General features: G+C 45.3%; 1 protein-coding gene across 2 annotated transcripts; it reads left to right on the top strand.

The window, feature by feature from the left end:
* Positions 1–1,708: 1,708 nt before the first annotated feature.
* On the top strand, positions 1,709–21,468 carry snx13 (sorting nexin 13). Of its 2 annotated transcripts, none has more exons than XM_030120091.1 (25): positions 1,709–1,872; positions 10,402–10,514; positions 10,784–10,886; positions 10,973–11,062; positions 13,078–13,199; positions 13,282–13,400; positions 13,644–13,748; positions 13,838–13,926; positions 14,039–14,122; positions 14,469–14,607; positions 14,702–14,790; positions 14,921–15,020; positions 15,464–15,657; positions 15,744–15,848; positions 15,934–16,104; positions 16,205–16,274; positions 16,904–17,046; positions 17,135–17,242; positions 17,316–17,426; positions 17,604–17,765; positions 17,856–17,927; positions 18,016–18,161; positions 18,254–18,322; positions 19,017–19,129; positions 19,455–21,468. In XM_030120091.1, the coding sequence occupies exons 1-25, from the start codon at positions 1,825–1,827 to the stop codon at positions 19,688–19,690; spliced, it is 2,901 nt and encodes a 966-aa protein (XP_029975951.1). In that variant the 5' UTR covers positions 1,709–1,824; the 3' UTR covers positions 19,691–21,468. The 2 variants fall into 2 exon arrangements, with proteins under 2 accessions (XP_029975951.1, XP_029975950.1); XM_030120090.1 differs by having other exon boundaries at positions 1,854–1,872; positions 16,868–17,046; positions 19,455–19,690.
* Positions 21,469–21,629: the final 161 nt, after the last annotated feature.

Genomic DNA, 21,629 nt, shown 5'->3' with positions numbered 1-21,629 from the left:
CTTTCCAGCACCACTACACTGCACTACTAAGCAGAATACACCTGGTATGTGTGGGCAACGCAGTGGTGCAGTGGCATGTTAAGTCTTTCCTTGCCTCAGAATGATTATTACTCTGGACCAAGTCTGCCTTAAGCTTGCTGGACATATTCTGAGTGTTTTCAGATTCTCTGACTCCCTCCTGCAACAAAACTAACGCATTTGAGGCTAAGTGATAACTCTAAATTGAACCTGAGTGAAAGTGGATGTGTGTGGTTGTTTATCATGTGACGATGAGGTCACCTGTCCAGGGTGCACCCTGCCTGACTGCTGCATTGAGCTGGATACAACAGAATGGACGATGGGTGAATGACTGGATTTATGTGAAGTTTCTCTAATATTATTTTGCAACTATTTTCATGTTTGCTTTTATTTATTTGATCACAAATCTATAAGCAGTTGGAGAACAACATGGACATTAATACATACATGGATCATTTTTAATTAAATAACTTGTAAATCAAGGGCATAAGGAATTTTGTTCATAAAAACAAGTGCTTAGCATTGATTTTTATCGCAGACATTTCATGAGGATAGTATCATCCATCCATCCATCCATCTTCTGTATGGCGTCATTGGTAGGGACTGAAGTCAGTGCCCGTTTATGTTTTCCGGTGTGATGGAAAGGTCATTGGTTCATCAGTCACTAAATATGATCACTATTAAATTTAGCTGATTATATTTAATTAGATTTTAGCTTGTCTGTGTAAAATAAGTGACGAGCATGATACAATTACAATTATAGGTCTTGCCAAGGTACAGTCCTTAAATAAATCTAAAATTGCTCTATTTGTCATTTACTGAAAGAAAAAAAAGCAGCTTTGAGTGACTTACCTAGATAGAATCACTGCAATAATTCATATTATACAGTATTTCATACAAACCTTTCTGTAATCTGTACATTTCAAAAACCCAGACAGGAAAATATAGTCAAATGAAGAAAAAAAATGCTCTGAAAACATGTTGTATAAAGATGGGACACGTTTTTGGTGTACACATAAAAGCAGATTATATTACAGAAGATATGGGGGGGATGCGTTTGAATAGTGTAACAACAATATTACGAAGAGAAAATGTAAAGAATTTGTGATTAGTCCATCTATTTAAATCGTATCGCATCTGTGAATATTAGTTCATTACTCCTCCGTCTGGCATGAGGACTGTCATGTGTGCTGGAATGGTAGTTTGTGAACTATTATCTTATTTAGGTCAGCAATCGTGATCGTCGCTACATCCTGCGTCATCACGCATTCAGCCAATCGCGTGACGACGTCCACAAACGGGTCAGCCAAGACGTAAACCTTGCAAACATGGCGACGCTCCGAAGAGAGTACGGAGGCTGGAAATACGTCCGTTTTTAACTGAGAAGATAACCTCCTCTTCGCATGCTACGATGTGGTGGGGTTAGCCGGAGCCACCGCGCGCACAGCCTTTTAGACGATGTTTGCAGAGGTGAGTTGGCGCCGGTGAAGCGGACGCGCGTGCCGCTGCGCTGGCACTTACGGCTGGTTAGCTAGGAGCAGCTAGCGCCCCTGCGTTAGCCCCGCAGGTAAACACTGAGCTCTGCCCCGGAGAGAGGGAGGGAGGAAGGAAGGAAGGGGGAGGGAGGGAGGACGGACACGGCACGCAGCCGCTGTGTTTCAGGAGGGCTGTCAGCTATAAGTGGCAGTCAGCCCGGGATTACACGTTTAACGCCATGTTAATACGATGGGTTTAGGACATCCGCACTGTCAACACCGCGCTGGAATTAGCTCGACACAGGCAATGTCAGTAATATGCGTTTAGATTATGAGTAAGGTCTCTCAACAACGAGTTTCTACATTACAACAATCACAGGTGAGCTGGGCGTTAGCTGGCCGACAGGCTACACGGGCTAAATCCAAACGTGGACGGGGAAAGAAAGTTACCTGTTTGTTTTGGATGAGATCGAATAGAACTGAAGTCGACGATCACTGCCGGTGCAGGTGTTTACACCTTTGTGCTGGTCTGTATGCAGTAGCAGCTATTTGAGGGCCATACAGATGTTGGTGCATTTTGTTACAAGGCTGCTTTTACTAATGGGGAAAGTCCAAGACATTCGTATGCATCTTTCTGCCGGGGATGTTTCCAGTGACAGCCGGCCAGTCAGCCTGTCAGTCTCCTATCAAACACAAATGGCCTGAAATAGGCTGGCCTTGAAATATTAATAAGGTGTCTGTAGTCCACTGTAGCCGGTCAATAGTGGTGGTGGAGATTTTTCAACGTGACTTGTAGGTTGACGGCAGTTTTCATGTGACGCGGGCTGGTTTTTCTGGCTTAAACTCAAGTCGTGATGTTCGATGGAAAGTTTTGGTTTGCTGAGTTTGGATTTTTGTCCCAAATTGAAATGCATGGATAACAAAAACAATGCAGAGCAATCAGCTTGTATAAAGATAGTTATGTCATAATGCTGCAAGAATCAAAACCTACTTTGAGAAAACTGTGCAGAAGTGATTTATAGTAGAAAGTATTGTTATGTGTGTATAATGCAATTCATCACAGTAACAGATTCAGATATGCATTATTATTATTAAGATTATTCCACACATACCAAGGTGCACATTGAAGCCAAACCTTTTACTCCCTGTCTTATTTATAGATCCAGTCAGCTGATCTGACTCATTTGGAGGTTTGATATGATCAGTTAGAGGTATGAGAAACTTTGAAACCCTGTGCTTTGATCTTGCCAGAGGATGGAAGGCATATTTTGTAAGTACAGTGATTGTGCAGTGTAATATAGTATTGTTATGTAAAATCGGAAAAAGTGCGTATAGATGTGAAAGTGGATTTGTGGGGGTGAACAAACAGAACAGTGTCTCTTCTGCTTTCAATAGGTATCATCTCTCCAACAGTGTAAGTAGAGGTTTATCGTTGTAATGAGGCTCCAGCTGCCACTGCCCTGTATTCGGCTTGTCAGACAGGCAGCACTGATTTCTGTGTAATGCACAGTCAGGTGTTAAACTTCAGCTAAGTAGCTCTGTGGACATGCTGCTCTCTGCCAACCTTAATTTGAAATGAATGACAGACTTGTGTTCAATAATCCTGGGCTGAATTTCCAACCTCGCCTCCTCAGTTTAACTTTTTCCTCACATCCTATTGTGCATTCATTTAATCGGGCTGTTTTGTTGTCTACATTGGAATGCATTGTTTTAATTAGTGTGACGTACTTTGAGAAGGAGGTCTACCCACATCAGCTTGATAGATGTATCTGTTTACGTTCTGTACAGTTGTGTAGGAGATATGACTACTCAAGTTTTATCATCTCCAGGCACACAAAGTTATGTGAGTGCTTTCCCCCCCTGGCTAAACCTCATTAAGCTGTCTTAATCAAAGCTTGGTAGACGGTAAGGCCTGCATGCTGTCACATCAGGCCTGCTTGTCATCTAGTACACCTCTCCTTCCTTCCTTCCTACTCTTATGCAGAGGTTGTAGCCCTGCCAAACAAGCCGACAGCTCTCAAGAATTAAGCCCTGTTCAGACCTGTGCTTTGTATCCAGATATATCCTCTGGGACTCCAGGCCATGCTGAGACAGAGTGGAGTTCACACGTGACACCTCCACTAAGAAGCACATTTTCTTTGATCTGCCATAGCTGCTAAACTTTGCACATAACGGGGTTCAACTCCTGCTGTGTCCTCCTCCTACGTGGTTTTGTGTTAAAGGTCACTTTAGGGTGCTGCTACAATCTGGTTTGGGTCTCGCGTGAGTATTGAAATCTCCCAGTTACGCCCTGCTCGCATACTGTTTTCATAAAAGGTGAAAAAATAAGCAACTTGGGACTCAGTCTATGCGAGATGAGGCGAAAGGTTGACTTCACCCTCCCCAGGGTAACACTGGAAGTAACAATATCAAGCTGCAACTCGAGAGATGGGTGTAACAATCTGGATGGAAAATATATAATGAGAAGTCGTGGGCTTGTAGCAGCTTTTCACTGAATCTGCTCCTTTGGGGCGTGGAGGTTGTGTGGCCTCAGAGCCGCCCTCCAGTGATGAAATAGATTTGAAATGTTGGAGGAGATTTCATCCATCCTTTACAACTCGACAGAACATCATGATGAATATGCTTTCAACGTCATTATAATGTGACCGTCACTTTCCCAAGAAGGGACCAAGGAAGACAAATCAATCAAACCCTGCCATTACCACCATTTGACTGACAGGTCGTCACAGAGTCCAGACTGACAAGAAAACAACAGCTACACTTTAACAAGACTTTGTGAAAGTGAAGTTTGAAGAAGTTAAAGAGTTAAACAGTTTGTTGCCACTCAAACAACAGCAGCTCTCATTTCTGGGAATTATTCATTGTTATTACGATACTCTGTCTCCTCTTTTCATTCTTGAAGCTTGTGTGGCGGTAGTTTGTATCATGGTGGTCCCGGCGGATTAGGCCTACACGATCAGTCAGCACCGCTTACTTTCTCTTCCTCTCAGGCATTAACTGGAGATCTCCCACTGGAGAGCTTTAATGGGCTGAGTTAACCTCTCGCCCAATGACCATACCGGTTTTAGTGGGAGCTAAGCGCTTGTGAACCCGTCTTGGTCACAAAAATAGAAATATACTTACCCCTTGAGTAGTTTTCTGAGCACCTGTGTTTCAGTGTATGTACAAGGCGGTGTGCATAGATTTGCTGTCAGTTTGCTCAGGAAATGCATACAGTGGTAATCTGAAGAATGCAGATAAGAGGCATAGTGTATGTGTGGCATCAAGCGCCACGGTAGCAAGTTTGGGTGCATTTCTCTCAAACACAGAACAATCACGGGCTGCTGCTGGCTCACAGTCCACATGTGGCCCTCTGCTCTCATTATTTGTGGCCCGCAAGCCAATTTCCTAAAATTAAATTATTGGTTTCACAGGTGATCAGAGGAGAAAGGTCATTTTCACCACATTTAAACTAGACATCATTTTTAATTACTCTGTAATTACCACAGCATTAAATGCATCTGTGAAAAATATCCACAGAGTGCCTTATTTAACTTGCTTGATTGAGAGGCATGCAGTGAGTTCTTTTCATTTCAGTAACTATCGTAATTCTTATTTATTCTTGCAGCTATGAAGTGTTTGTCACATTCTTTAACCTCCAGGAATGATTATAAAGCTTTTATGTCCCTTAAAGCGCAGAGTTAGAGGGAAAAAAAAGAAAGTAAAAAAGAAAGTTAAAAAGAAGTTATTGACATTATGCTAATTTGCAGTGACCATTTCTTTATCCAATGATGTGTCTGTGTTTCGATAGAAAAAGCTTCTAATCAAGTCGAGTGTACATTGAATTAATTGTCATTTGATTTGTGCAGTTGAACAATGTGCGCATTTGAATTTTAATGTTATGCCCCAGTCTTGGTGAAATGTCACTAACTAAATGGCTTTGATTTGTTCCCGCTCTGCATGTGCAGCCCTCCCAGTGGGACACCAGTATTGTCTCTCTTGTGCTATTGTGTATCTATCCAGCATGGGTTGCATAAGGAGCTGCCCACAACTGTAAATGTGTGCATATATCCGCTGGGTCGGGTGTTAATCACTGGAACAGATGGTTCATCTTATAAACCCCCTGTAAGCTGTAATGACTCAAGAGTGTCAGTTATCATCTCTCCTCCACAGCCACCTCATCACACAGGCCCGCGGATGGCCTTCACGTCCACCGCTGATCACTGGCGCCCGTCGCATCAGACTGAACACAGTTCATCCATTTCAAGCACATACAGTGACAGTTTTCCGTGAATGTTTGCTCACGGTGCCTGTATTTATTTTCCATTTCAAGGTATTGTCACAGGGAGTTGTTGGAGCTGTATTACATTACTAATACTAATATAGCCGGGAGTCAAATTGGGCCTGTGAACTGTGAATTCTGGAGCCAGTCTCGACTCCCCCATGATCCAGATATACTTATTTGAATGTGTGTTTATAGTGGAAGATGGGGAAAATTCAAAATTTGCTCGCTCCTCACATAAAATAAGTTGTTTCAAATTTTTGCTCATAATACTTTTCACACATACATAAACTAAAACACGTCCTCTCACTGCTTCCAAGAAAGAGACTTGTATTCCCTAATTATAAAGCTTAATAGTGACAGTCACAGCGATTGTTAAAGCAGTAAACGAAGTGATGGATGTACATGAAATGTGCGTGAAAGGTGAAATTAAATGTCATTCCCCTCTTAGTTTACATATGTGATGATGGGCGAGTTGGTCTCATTTGCGGAGTCTGATGTTAGCAATGCATGCTTCAAACTGGGAAATAGGACCTTCAGCTCGTAACAGTCCCGTTTCCCTGCTGCATGTACACAAAGTTACCAGGAGGATATTTTCCTTCCAGTTTGTTGACATGACCGGAAGTATTTTTTATCTATATCTGCTTGTTGTTTAGATGTTTATCACAAAAGCCGTGTCTGTGAAGTTGTACAGGAAAGATGAATAACTTCAAACAGCTGAAGGCTCGCTTGCCACATGTTTGCCGCTACGTTTCTGTGTTGTCTCCAACGGAATCCCCGAAGAATTTCACAGACAATTATGCTGTCTTGCTATTTGGGGTGTAACAATATCAAAAACACACAACTTGATCTAATGAACCTGATGCAGACGCAAGAAGCTGAGTGGTATTAGTTTTCATATGCCCTGATTCAAGTGCTCGGTCACAGTTTGACCTTTTGCTGGTGTGGGTGAGTTTTTTGTGGCGCTCACAGTGATCAGAGTGGCCCATCCCTGTTTGCTTTCCAAGGGCTGCTATCCTTCAGAGCAAATAAGTTGCTGCTTCCAGTAAATCCAGGCAGTCACAGTACTATTTATCATGCTGTTGGCTTGTGTGCGTGTGTGCGTGTATGTGCGTGTGTGTGTGTAACACAGTCACCTGTTGGCACGTAGCTCAGGCCTGAGGGCAATAAACGCACTGACTACACTGACTGAATGAATGTTTTTGAACACTCCCAAAAATGAATTGACAGCCTTCTTTTGTAATAATTTGTGTTTGTTGAGCAGTGAAAAATCAGACACTGTAGACATGACACCACAGTACAACTAGTTTCTGCTCACATGAATTTTTGTGGAGTTTCCCAGAATTAGGGACAGCGTTATTTCTGATTATTTGTTCCAGGCGCTTTGAGAGAAGGACACACGAGGACAGATATATAAAGTGTGTAGCATTACGTTTCTTTCTGAATAGCATTCCTTCGGTGTCTCCAAATCTTATCTGAACAGAGAAAATGTTCTTGACTTGCCAAGCCTGCCTGCTTTTGCTCTGTTCAAACCAGTTGCGACTTGACAAAGAGGGGGCAGTAGAGCCAGTTTGGACACATTCTGCAGTCCAGACATCAAGGTGCTCACAACTCCTAATGACATGCATTTACTGTCATCTTTTCAGCATTAGCTTCCTGTCTTCCCGAATCCTGTAAAAACAGCAGAACCTGATATAGTTTAACCAGACTGTTGGTAGTGTGCATGTGAATGACGGAGACTGCCGACAGGACAGCACCACTGAGCTTTGAAAGGAAACTGTTGCTGTGTTTCTAGTTATTCAGACAGTTATTCAGAATTTTGAAGCTATGGGAATAACATTTTCGATACCTTGAGTTAAAAAAAAGATCCGTGTTCTTCTTGTCTCTAAAATTTCACTCGCAATATTTTAACCAAAGGATAACAGCAGCAGTGTCTTACATAACTTCAGATAAGTTCGGTTCATAAAAAGTGTACGTATGCGGCACAACACTGATTATTTCCCAGTTATATATACAGAAGTTGCTTGGAACGGTCCTTTTATAACAGTGCATGTTAACAAGTTTTAATATTTACTTGGTGAAATTTTTCCACAGACGGGTTTATACACTCGACGACAGCCTGCTATGTGTCGTATATTTCCAGGCGAGCTCAGAGGTTGGATGTTCCTGTTCTAGTAATGACCTGCATGCTCGGTCTTCTCCCGGCCTCCACTCTGACAGCACCTGTCGAGCCGCTTGAGCTTTTACTATGAGTAAACAGGGACGGGGTCAACAGGACTTCCTCGACAGCCATCAGGCTTTAAATGTGGACTCTGACATTAACCTCTGCTGATTGTGGACGCCACCAGCTGATCTGCAGCATCTGAACCAGTGTTTGTGGAGACCTTTCTAGTTGGCCGTCATCGGCTTTATGAAACCTGACGCCACAGAGGTCTTTTGTCTGTTGTCATTCATCACATGCATTCACAACATCAAGGTTTTGAGAATGATGCATGATGGTGCATTGTGTTAACGCTTAACCTTCGTGTGGGGACCCTGCTTCAAACCACGGGAGTGTTGGCATGTGGATCTGGTCTAGAACAGCTATTGTTTCATTCTACCATATTCTATCTCAGACTATGCGGTCTTTAACATTGTGCTTCGGTATGGGTCCAAGCGGTTGATATTAGCAGACACAGCAATAAATGCCCCAGAATGAGAGTCTAATTTAAGAAAATGTCTCGGGAATGACCTTTGTGCTCTCTGCCCGCAGCTCAGAGTAACATAAGATTATTGAATAACGAACGTGCAATTATTTGAATTAAAAATGATGGAAACATAGTGTTTAAAATGGGTTTTCTGATGGAAAAACTGATGAACAGGTTCTTGAAACCCTGCAGATTTTCTGATTATTGTCTCTCACAGCAGAATCTTTATGCACTCAGAGTCTGTTCTGAGGTCTTGAGCCATTATTTTTCTGAGGTTTCAATCCTTTTAGCAGTAAGCAACCATTTTGTCTTTTCTTTTCGTTGCTCCTTTGAAAAATGCGTTGCTCGCGGCATTGATTCTCAGTAGCGTGTTTAGCTAGTCGTGGCGACATACATGGCGCCACGGCTCGAACATGCATCCAAATGTGACACAGTTGGCAGTTTGTGTAATGTGTGTCATCCAATTGGCTGTAGTTGACAGTGACAGCTAGGACAACGTGTCGGTGTCATGGGGAGGCTCTGTCCGTCCCGATCAAGCCCCATCACTGGAGCTGCTTATCCACTAACTCTGGTCTGAATGTAGGCCAGCCGAAGATCACCACCGCAGATCATCAAGACTTTCAGTGAATCTGTCTGGTGGTTTCACAAAGAAAGTTTGGTACCCGGTTCATTCATTTTTATATTACAGCACATTGAGATCTTCTGGTCCTGCACGTATTTCATTTTTATAGCAGTAGAATTGTCAAATGTGTAATTAGTGAGTTCTTCTGGCCCTTTTTCCAGCATAACTTCAGCCTTCAATATCATGCACTTCCTCATTATCACTGTGTTTCCAGTGGTACTGAAGAAGGTCCCGTTACTAATGTGTGACATCTCGGTCAATCTTTTATGAATCTTCTGCCTTCTGTGCTTCCTGGATTTTCAGAAACTTAAAAAGTCATGGAGTTTTGGTGAATAAATATGCTTGAAATCCTGTCAGAAGGAATAAGAGACTGTGAAATGATGCCCGAGTGATATTGGATTTCTTTGCGTATGTGTTTCCTGTGAAAAGATTTTAAAGATTTGTGTCACACTCTCCCGTCACTTTGAGCCACTACGGTCGGCATCTGTTGTTGGTGCAGAGGAGACTCTCCGAATTTCTATTGGATGCAGAATTAGGAAACATCCTCCAGCGCAGGATGACTCATCTTACATGGTTTTCCAGGGAGAAAAAGGGACAGAATTTGATTTGAAAGTACTCCAGTAACAATTTTATGCCACAGGTAATTGAATAAATCAACAAGTTGCTTATTCGTGCAAGATTACAGAGTAAGACATTTATTTGAAAATTATTTGAGTTTTAAATCATCCCTTGCTTTATAATTGGCCCTGTAACTTTGACCTAGAAGAAGGTTAAACCATGACGATGCTTGACCAACTCGCTTTGAAAAGTGGGACAGAGTTGCTGCCTCGAAATGAGAGCACGGTTTCCTGCACTCACAATAACAGGAAGACCGTAGAATGTGACACATGAATATGCACACACACGGACACGGTACTCATCTGTTACTCTAACAATGAAAAAGAAAAAAACACAGCACACCTCGCCTTTAGCGTTAGCTTCCTGAGCTCAAAGGAGTGAATTCGTACCTCCTTCTGCTCTGCTAATGCCATCATGTTTCATGAGTACTGTGTAATCAGCGCTAATCTGATGGAGTCTGTCTCTTGAGTTCTGCAAATGTAGAAATAGATCATTCTTTCTCTGAAGTTTGATGCCGGATGCTCTTCTCAACTCAGCCTGAGCTGTTTGGAGTTATTGGCCTTGGTCAGGGACACTTTTACTGCAGGATTCAGTTCCTTAACTCCAGCCCTCCTCTACCCCAAGTGATAGTATTAATCTGATGGTATTAATCTGAAGGTAATAATCTGTTGATATAAATGAATGTGTGTCACTCAGCATGTGTGTTCTTCTGTGTTTCAGGCCAGTCTTTCCATCTGGGGATGGGGGGGTCTTGGAGTTGTGCTCTTCCTTGTCACCTTTGGACCCTTTGCCATATTCTACCTGGCCTTTTATATCTTCTGCTTCATTGGAGGGTGAGCATCACGATTTTAAAATCACACCTTCTGTTCATAAACTCCATTTAAACAGTTTTTATTTAAAATGTGCTCTACATTGTGTAACATAAACCAGCAGCCCCCACTGAATGCAGCATTACAACTTAGAGAATATGTTCTTCAGGAAAACTAGTTTACTCACTGAAATGTTTGATATCTTTCTTTCCTAAGTTCACTATTCCACAGTTATAACTTCAACATAACCAAAAGCCCAGCAGATGAGCGTTGTAACGTTTCTGTTGTTCCAGGGGCTTTGCGGTCACTTTGCTGTATGGAAAGATCAATTCCGAGAAACACCTGGAAAAGTGCGAGCACTCGTATTTGCCACCAACGCAAATTGGTATACTGAAGGTAAAAGCACATTGAAACACACACACTCGTGTTCCTTTCCGCTGGTAACTCACTGTCGGTGTGTTACTCTGTGTTTTCTGTTTCAGACGTTGGATGAGATGAAGTTGGAGATGAAGCCCATAAAGATTGACAGGAGGCTGACGGGCTCCAGTTTTATAGATGAACCACTACAGCAGGTGTGTGTCTCTGCTGCTGCACTGCTGCTAACTTTGTCTGTGAAAATTGAAAAGCATTGAAATTATTTTTTTTGGAGTCTGTTTGGGATCATTTGAAGAGGCAGAAGATGGCAACTAAAGAGAGACGCTCACACACCATAACAGCATTAATGGTGGCTGCTCCAGACTTGTTGGACATTGGCTCACTCGGGTCATTGTCTGACCCGTCTGCCGGCCCACGTGAGCGGCTTCCTGGCCTCCAGCCATAGAGGAGCATTCACCGTCAGCGGCTGCATGACTCCCAGAAGCCTCGGTGCCATGTGCTCGCAGGAAGGTTGCTCCTTGTATTTTGTGTGTCAGGAGATCAGTCTGGAGCAGGATGTCTGTCAGCTGATCGACGTCAGCTTTTGATGGGAAGTTCTCCCCTCAACACATAAAAGACTAACAACAGAGAAATCTGATCATGCAAGTCATTATTATCTAAAAGGAGGGAAGTCGTGTTTCAGAATCTCAGCTATGTCCCTGTGTAGATGACTGTTGGCACCGTTCCTCACTCAACCGTTGTTATTTATAAGCAGACGAGGCATGTGAAAGATTCATGATGACATATCTTTATTGTTTGATGCCAAATATTCTTCACGACGACGACATGAAAGGCTTAAATCGATCAATAAACCACGGTTTACAGAAGGCCAATGAAATGTTTGCAAGAAAAAAACCCCTCAGAAATCATGAAACTACAGAAGCAGAAGTATAAATATAAATATAACACGGGCTTTTCTTTTTATTCGGTCTTCTGCGTCACACTGTAGCTTCCACTCAATGAACACATTTTCGAGTTGCTGAAATTGATCCAAACAGAAAGTGGAAGTGAAAAAAATGTGCTGCGACAGTGTTTCCATCATCAGGCTGAAGTAGAAGGAAGGAGTAGCCGCACTTCTGAGATTGTTCATTTCTTCTGAGGCACTACTGTGAACTTCGACAAGTCGGTCGATGTTTCCTCAGCACTGCAGAGAGGGAAGATGAAGCTTGTGGCCTTGGTTTGATCGTCACAGTCTTTTTTCTTTCTTTTTTTTCTTTTTTTTTTTTTTCCTGTCCTCACGGCGCTTACTGTAAAGAAACCACGTTTTAAGCCGGCCGTCCTCAGCAAAGCAGCCTGGTCGGCAGAGTTTAGTGCAGACGCAGCACTTAGTGACGGTCAGATGACACCGGCTGCTCTCGTGGTCCCTTCGCTCTGGGAATGCACACTTATCATTTCAGCAGCCTGTGAACGTCAAGGTCTGCCACAGCTAAATGGAGACCACGTCAGGCCGGCCGAGAGAAAAACCCTCGGCTCCGCTGTCCTGCTGTTTTCACACACACAAGCTCACCTCTCTTTCAGTCTCCCCGCAGCTGATGCAGTTAAATTGATTCAGACGCTGCCCTGATCGAATCAGACGTGGCTACGTTTCAATTTACTGGAACAGAATACAGTCGGAGGATTGGTTTATCCAGATTTCTTTTCAGCTAATCGCATCTCCTCTTTGAGTGTTTAGAGATTGATAAAGCAGATTTAGATTTTGCGAATAGTTACTGAATAGGCTCTCAGAGATTTTTCGAACTTGTCCTTAACATGGTTACTGTGTCAGTACGGCTCGTTTATTGAAGTGTGAATCCTGCCAAGCAGACCAAGCATGCATGTCCAAAGGAAGTCTGAACGCTTCAGGACCGTAAAGCCGTCAGCGAACCGAACACGGGAAGTGACGGACTAAAGAAGCGATTTCTTCACATTTAAACAGAAGTGACACTCACAATAGATTCATTCTTGCAATTTTTTTTTTTCCTCCTTTACGTATTTCAAAAGTGTTTTATGCACGTGTATTGCCTGTTGCTCTTCTTTCATTTCGGTCCAGTGTTGCTCTACCTCATTTCTGGAGCACTTTAAAAACAATCATCACTGAAACAAGCCGATGTCCAGGAGTCAAGCTTCTTTTTAGGCGGTGGTTTCACAAATTTCCTTCTCTTCTCACGTCTCCCCTGCTGCCTCCTCTCTGTAGGTGATCCAGTTTGCGTTGAGAGACTACATCCAGTACTGGTACTACACTCTGAGCGAAGATGAGTCATTCTTGTTGGAAATCAGACAGACGCTGCAGAACGCCCTCGTCCAGTTTTCCACACAGTACGGGACAAACACACACACACACTTCCCCCGCCACAGCATGTGTTTCAAACAAAAGGAAGTATTAATTCTGTGTGTGCAGGTCCAAAGAGGTGGACTGGCAGCCTTACTTCACCACTCGCCTGGTGGACGACTTTGCCACCCATTTACGTGTCTTCAGAAAAGCCCAGGATCGCCTCGGCGACAGGGAGGACAAGCAAAGTATGCGCACACGCTGTTACACTCTTCCTTCTAACTGCTGTGTGTCTGGCGTTCCTCCAGAGCTGATTCAGCTTCTTTATCATTGAAAAGTTGCCAATATTGTGACGAAATTGAGTTTCAGGAGGATTAAACCGTAATTGCAGCCGCAAGCCCTTTGTCGTCTGCAAAGTTTATGATAAATGCATCGTTACCATTTTAAATGTAGTGCAGCGAGTGACCGCGAAGAGTGTTTTGTGAACACAGGGGACATAACGGAGGAGCTGGTGGACTCATTCTTCGAAGCCGAGGTGGAGATGGAGAGGAAGATTTGTCGAGACGTAGTGTGTACTTCGCACAAAGACGAAGAGGGTAAACACATATTCAGCATTCATGTCATTATATTTCAATCTCCTGTTTAATGGTTTAACTAATCTGGTGTGTGTGTGTGTGTGTCTCAGGTTTTCTTCGGGACTTGTGTGAGCTGCTTCTGTATTTGTTACTACCTCCTGGAGATTTCCACAACAAGAACATGAGATATTTCCTCAGGGTGAGTTCACGAACACACCGCTCTGTTCAGTTGTTCACTTCTGGCATCTTCTCCAATACGACTCTTATGAAAGAACACGGCGATCATTATCGTTTCGCTTTCTGTTTCTCAGGAGGTCCTTGCTCGTGGCGTGCTGCTTCCTCTCATCAACCAGCTGAGCGATCCCGACTACATCAACCAGTTCGTCATCTGGATGGTGAGTTTGCCGTTAATGCAGCATTAACTAAGGAAGCAACACGAAACTAGATTATTACCGAAATAGTTAAAATTGATAAATAAACATGTCTTGTGATTGAGGCTGAATAAAAGGGCCCGACCTCGGCATCCATGCTATTTTAGTAACACAAAATGATCTGTTTGGAGGCTTCATTACCAGAGGAATTCAGGATCATCAAGAGCTTGACTGACAAAAACAATCTCTTTGGCTTTGAAAATGAAGGCTTTTTTAAGTTTTACAAGTTGTTGATGTGAGTTGAGGTACATTAGTATCATCACAATTCGAATATAATTTTACATTCGGGTCGTTGTAACTCTGTGTGCAGATCCGGGACTCGAGCTGCAACTACGAAGCCTTCATGAACATCCTGAAGTTAACCGACAAGCCCGCCGAGCTGGAGTCCGTCAAAGACAAGGTGCTGGAGGAGCTGCAGTATCTGCGCTCTCTGGACACGGCCGGAGACGGTGGGCGACACGCTACTCTCCCTCACCTGGTCCCGTCAGCACGCCAGCCGTGTGTGGAGGAATGAAGGCATTGCTTCTCTCTTTGTCCTTTTAGACATCAATGTGATCAAGAACCAGATCAACAGTCTTTTGTTTGTGAAGAAGGTGTGTGAGACCAGGATACAGAGGCTGCACTCTGGGAAGGTAAAGAAACCGAAGCACGTCTTTAAAGACCCTATACGCTGGATTTATTTGTTGTTTTTGTGAAGCCTTTATCCTTTGCCCTGTTTACTTAATTATTTCTTTTTTTTAATTCCGTTCCTGTGTTGTGTAGGAGGTCGATGCCTTGAAACTGGCCGCCAATTTCGGCAAGCTGTGCGTCATCCCGCTGGATCACATCCTGGTCCACAACATCGCCCTGCAGTTCTTCATGGGTAAATCCAAAAGACACGTTTTCACTGCTCGTATCTCTCAGACGTCACAGTGTTTATCCAGACAGTCATCTCTTTGGTCCATATCTTGCTCCTTTTCTCTCGAATTCGTAACCCTATCCAGCCTCGTTAGATACATTCCCTGTCAGTTCCACGGGACCTTGTGAGAGATCTAAAAAAGGTCACAGATCAGATTACGATAATTTGCGCGTACGCGTGTTTATGTAAAAGAGCGAGAAGAACGAGGAGTCGAGCCAAGTGGTTTCAGATCTGTTGTGGAAATCAGCCAGTGGTTTAAACACGAAACTAGATCATCTTGGACCAACGCGCTGCCAGAAGGTTTAATCGCTGAAGCATGCAGGCAGCGGGCCTCTGGTGACGCGAGGCTGTGTAACCGAAGTGCCGCTGTAGAGACGCCGTGCGCCTGTGTGTGTGTGTGGACGCAGACTTCATGCAGGCGGCGGGGGCCCAGGCGGAGCTGTTCTTCTGGCTCACCGTGGAGGGCTACAGGGTGACGGCGCAGCAGCAGCTGGAGGCCATGCAGAGCTGGCAGAAGGACGGCAAGAAGCAGCCGAACGCCACCAAGGGGCTGCTGAAGGCCGCCGCGCTGGGCGTCTTCGAGCAGTACCTGTCTGACAAGGTGGGACTCGGACGTCAAGCCGGCTGGATTTGTTAATTTTTTATCTCTGTGGGAACTCACGCCGCGGCCTCCGCCTGCTCCGACAGGCTTCGCCCAGGGTGCAGGTGGACGAGGCGTTGGTCGTGAAGCTGGGAGAGAAGCTGCAGAAGGACGACCCCACGCCAGAGATCTTCGATGACATCCAGAAAATGGTACCAAAGCGTCGACGTGGTTTTCGGGGCTTCGTACTTTTTCCTGGTTTCGCAGCTGCTGACAGATCCCTCGCTCCTCCCACAGGTGTACGACATGATGCTGCGCGACGAGCGCTTCTACCCGTCCTTCAAGCAGAGTCCGCTCTACGTGCGCATGCTGGCCGAGCTGGACATGCTGAAAGAGCCGAGCTACCGAGGGTCCGATGACGGCGATGGGGAGTCCTTCAACGGCTCTCCCACAGGAAGCATTAATCTCGTACGTTTGTTTGGACGCCGTGTTGAGTTTAAGCGGAGAGGCTGGAGCGGGGCTGATCTGATGGTGTGACTTCACGGCGGCGTCTCTCCTGTGATTTCAGTCTTTGGACGACTTGTCCAACTCCTGCCATGACGAATCTATGCACCTACATGCCTTCATCTCCGACACAGGTACGAACTGCAAGTGTTCACCAAACAAACGTTCCGTGGTGTTTTTTCACTGTGCAAATGCAAATTTTAATCAAATCTTTGAAAACCAGTTTTTTTGTTTTTGCTGTGTGTAATATTTGTGAGGATGCAAATTTTGAAGGAAGGATTCTAATGAGAGTTTCAGTGCTTTATGATGGCTTGTGTAAAAATATCCCCTTTGTTTAACGCTGTATGTTAATGGTGTGTGTAGTGTGTCCAGGTCACGGGGTGTTTGACCCCCTCTAGTCCCTCCCTGCATGTTTTCACCTCCGAGCTCCGTTCATTCATCTGCATGTGTCTGCTGTGCCACTTCACACTGTTCCTGTATTTTTTTTTTCTTAATTTCTTTCATTCCATCACCTTCACTGTATTTTTCTGTTTTTCCTTTTTCCTCCCCCTCCCCCCCCTCCTTTCCTTTCACTTTTCCCGCCATGCTGTCACACTTGCACACCCTCTTGGCGCTGCACTCTTTCCTTTCCACCCGCCACATCTTCTCCCTTCTATTCTTCGGCTCCCGTCGCTCCTTTCCCCTCTCATCATCCATTCCCCTGTGGATGAATTTCCGGGTGGGCTAGCTGACGCTTCTCTCCCCGGCTTCTGGGGTGCTGCAGGGGTTTGCAACGACCACGGTAAGACCTACGCGCTGTACGCCATCACTGTGTTCAGACGCAATCAAGACGGCAGCGAAGACTGCTGGAAGACGTACCGCCGCTACTCGGACTTCCACGACTTCCACATGAGAATCACTGAGCAGGTTTGTTCCTTCTTTAGAATTTGATCAAACACAATCCGGTTTAAAGAGGCTAAAAGTCTTTTATTCTTTTTTTTTTTTCTTAATCCAGTTTGAAAACCTGGCGTCAATCCTCAAGCTGCCAGGAAAGAAAACCTTCAACAACATGGACAGAGATTTCCTGGAGAAGAGAAAAAAAGACCTCAACGCTTACCTTCAGGTATAGTTTATCCTGGTTGTTTGTTTGGCGTTGCTGTTGATATATTGCATCGCTCACTTTGGGCTCGCTCCAGTTGCTGCTGAACCCCGAGATGGTGAAGGCCTGTCCGACCCTGATCCCCTACGTCTACGACTTCCTGGAGAACAAAGCCTACAGCAAGGGCAAAGGAGAGTTTGCACGGAAGGTAACTGTTTTCCGAACTGCTTCTTTTGTCCTCCTGAAGTTTTAACTGACATTTTTGTATGTATGCTGAGATTCGGACGTCCGCTGAGACCAGAGGTTTAAACAGCAGGACTGTGGAGGCTGAGGTTCAGTCTGGCTTCACAACATTGATTTTCTTTTGTCCCTCCTGCCTCCGCAGATAGACACGTTTGTGAATCCTCTGCGGAGCTCCATGAGGAACATGTCCAACGCAGTCAAAGCTCTGCCGGACAGCCTGGCTGAAGGAATGACCAAAGTCTCCGACAACATGGGCCGCATGTCAGAACGGCTTGGTCAGGACATCAAGCAGTCCATACTGAAGGTCGGAAACACGTTTTTTTTTTCTCGTGTAACTGAAAGCAGCTTCCTGTTTGGCTCAGTATTCATCCAGCCTCCGGCTTTTCTTTCCCAGGTGCCTCCGCTTTTGCCTAAGACCGACATCGACCCCGAACACTGCCGGGTCTCCGCACAGCTGGATGACAATGTGAGCCAGCTCACCTTTTCTCCCGCCGCTGTTTTTGTCGTCGTGCTTCTCAAGCGAAAACTTTAACGAGCGCCTCGTTTTGCCCCAGGTGGACGACAACATCCCGCTCCGCGTGATGCTGCTGCTGATGGACGAGGTGTTCGACCTGAAGGAGAAGAACCAGTGGCTCCGGAGGAACATCAAGAACCTGCTGCAGCAGCTCATCAGGGCCACGTACGGAGACACCATCAACAGGTCAGAGGCGCTCGCAGTCCTGGCAGCAGGCCGAGTCAGTCATCAGCTGCACGAAGTGCTCCGTTTAAATCATCCGGTTTCCGTCTCTGCAGGAAAATCGTGGATCACGTGGACTACCTGACGTCGCCGGAGCAGGTGGCAGACTACGTGAAGAAGTTCAGGTAACAGGTCTCAGGTTGTTCGCTGGCTTTCTTAACACATTTTCTTGCAACAAGAAAAGAGACGCGGCTCGAGACGAGTCGATGTCTGATCTGCCTGCTTCTCAACTGTTGGCTTTCCTTAAAAAAAAAAAAAAAAAAAAGTCTCCCATTTGTTAAACTGCCCATCCTTAAAGTCCCGGTCAGACGTCTTTACACACCGCTCTGTTCCTGTGCCAGCGCCTTGGCAGCACTCCGCGAGAGGCTGCTGCCTCATTTAGACTGTTATGCAGGAGGCAGAGGCAGGATTTACAGTTTAAAATTACAAAACGCCTAATCTAAGAAGAGCATTCCTGCTTTCTAAATTCAGAGCGCTCATTTGTTATGAGAGCGCGGCTCAGAGCCCGACTTCCTGTTTGCTTTTAAAGATAAAGCTTACGTCAGGTTTCTCACACACTGCAGCTGTTTACAGGTCTGACCTGCTGGAGTAATATCCATTCACATCGTTATAGATCTGAAATGATGAACGAAGGCGGTTTGAATTTAACTTATTACGACAAATGTGTCAGGAAGATATACATTCAATTTTTCACTTGTTTTGTGTCTGCGACCATAAACAAACCCGTTATCTCCCCGTCGCAGCAAATATGACAGAAGAGATGAAAGATGATGATGATGATCAGGAGAATCTGAATTGACTCTGCTTCCGCCTCTTCAGAGATTCCTATTGGCCCAACGGGATTCTGGCCGAGACGCCGCCTCGCCGGGACAAGAGCATCCGCATGAGGACACGGGTGGCTGCCAAGACCAGCTTGCTGGGCATCATGCCAGGTGAACACACACACACACACCTACACACATACACACACACAAACACACACACACACAATCTACTTACATCCTTGACGTGTTCTCACAAATACACGGCAGAAAACATCAGGATATGAGGATGATTCTTGGAGTTTCCTCTTAGTTATTTTTCTCTTCTTTATCCCTGTTGAGAAGCTAGCGGGTTTTATTGACCGTTGTTGCTCTAAAGGGACGTTTGATTGATCTCCGAGCTCCTGAGCGCCACAGGAGAGAACCCATGAGGGACGTGGGCGTCATTTTTTTTCCCTTCTTGAGGATGTTTTAGTCTCGCTTTCTCTCCCCTCAGACGAGCTGAAGCACATCATCGGAGCGGACACGACGAGGAAGGGCATCCTGCGCGTCTTCGACATGTTCCAGTACCAACCGATGAACCGGCGCCTGGTCTACGTTTTCCTGGAGGGCTTCCTGGAGACCATGTTCCCTCAGTACAAATTCCCGGAGCTCTTCGTGAAGCTCCACTCCCGCTCGACGCGCATCCAGAGATACAGCCAGAAACTCAAGTCCTCCTCTCTGAAGAGGTGACAGGAGAGGACGGAGGCAGCAGGACTCGGCAGCAGGACTCGGGCCCTCGAGACACGCAGAGACCTGAGAGCCGAGGGCGGAGGGGAGTGTGTGTGTGTGTGTGTGTGCTTGTCCATTTCTGTCCATCCTTTACCCTCGTAAGTGAAAACACTCCAGTTATTCAGAACAGAAGGATGAACAATAAACACTGGGCTCTGCGCTTGCTGTTTTCCACACACACACACACACACACACACACACACACACACTCACACACACACACGAAACATGAATCTAATTTGCACCAAGACTGATCACAGCAGTCTTTTCTTTTAGTCCACCCACTACACCCTGCCTCCTTCCCCTCCCCTGGTTTTGTTTGGTCTGTCTCGGTCCAGCCGATGCTGCTGTGTCTGGCGGCTGCTCGATGGCGCCGCGGACGCCGTCTTGTTTTTAAACTGCAGGACTCGATAGAATAGACCCACACCTTGCCTTACCTCCCCGCTTATGTCTCCAGGCCGCCACGGTCCACCACCTCAGTGACCCCCCCCCCCGCAGATCAAGCCCGGCTTCCCCTCACGCTGCTCTTCAGACGCAAAAAAAAAAGCAGCTTCTTACCGTGTGAATCATCTTCCTGGTATCATAGCAACTAAAACTGTCAATAGCACTGGGCTACAGAGGCGCTGTTTTTAAAATGTGACTGAACAAACATTGAAAGAATGACTTTTATTTTTTACTCTTTATTTTTGGCATCGATTTTTTTTTTTTTTTTTTTTTCGTCCCTAGCTTCTTTCCAGATAAGATTCTATTTTTTTTCTTACTGAAGTGTTATCATCATATCTACCACCTTTCAGCAGCGGCCTGCGTCCCTCCGCAGGTCTGCTGTCATATCACCTGTGATGACCAAAGCTCATGCTGATCGTGTGTCTGCGTGCATGCGTGCGTGCGTGCGTGTGTGTGTGTGAGTGTGTGTTTGTGTGTGTGTGGGCTGGTTGTTGCTGTGCTTCATGCCGCTGATCATGTGAAGAAAAACAAAAAGGCGGCGTCGACCTTTAACGGCCTAAAAGGCGAGGCCGTGGCGACACACGGAGACGTGTCGGCTGTCCAAACACACTATCGAAGAATGTACTCCCTGCTCTGCTCTGTCTGCGGCTCCTGTAGGATTTTTGTGTGAATGCGTGTGTGTGAGTGCGTGTGTGTGTAGCACGAGGAGGCGTCCCTCTTCAGTCAGAAACTGTGCCAGTGTGAGCTAGTGAACCAGCCTTAAACCTACATCCAGTATATACTGACCAAGACATGCACGCTACAGGTAGCTCTCCTCCACACGACTGAACTTTACAAGGAAATCAGGATGGAGATGTGTCCCCAATCACTTTTTTTTCTTCTTAGAAAATGTCTTTAATTTGGTGCAATATATTATTTTTTTAATGCATGTGCATTAAACTGAATCATTGTATACTGCATCTAGTCATTTGTTATTGTTTTAACAGTAGAGAGCGTAGAAGCCGTTTCCCCGTCAACCCACAACAACCTGACATTCCGTTGTTGTAAAAGTACAATGTTTATTTTACAGACTTGTTTTATAAGTCTCACGGTTTGTTTTTTGTTACAGGTGTGTTTCGGGGGGGGGTACTTTACACTCATCTCCTGCGCACTCTTTGTTATGCACAATGATTCAGCAGTGATTTTATTTTTCTTTTCTTTTAGCTCACTGGGCTATGACTAGCCGAGAGGCGGCCTCGAACAACTACTTTGTTTTTAACTCATGAGTGGCGTTGTATGCATTCATACTGACTTTATCATGAAGTGACTGCTGGAAAAGACACGCCCCTCTTCCACCCTCTCTTCCCATTTTGCGCACTTACCCCCCCCCCCCCCCCCCCCCCCCCCCCCCCCCCCCCCCCCCCGCCACCTCCTCTCGATACCTCCACCAGGTCCACAGAAGAGCCGCGTCCTGTGA

Source organism: Salarias fasciatus, chromosome 22 (assembly GCF_902148845.1).
Source record: "Salarias fasciatus chromosome 22, fSalaFa1.1, whole genome shotgun sequence".
Taxonomy (NCBI): domain Eukaryota; kingdom Metazoa; phylum Chordata; class Actinopteri; order Blenniiformes; family Blenniidae; genus Salarias; species Salarias fasciatus.
This window is presented reverse-complemented; position numbering and strand designations above follow the sequence as displayed.

Bases quoted from the DNA above. Each gene is read 5' to 3' on its own strand.
- snx13 (XM_030120091.1), top strand. From the start codon at position 1,825: ATGAGTAAGGTCTCTCAACAACGAGTTTCTACATTACAACAATCACAG. The intron at 13,927-14,038 runs GTGAGTTCACGA...TCTGTTTCTCAG, and splicing joins ACATGAGATATTTCCTCAGG to GAGGTCCTTGCTCGTGGCGT. The intron at 17,928-18,015 runs GTGAGCCAGCTC...GTTTTGCCCCAG, and splicing joins CCGCACAGCTGGATGACAAT to GTGGACGACAACATCCCGCT.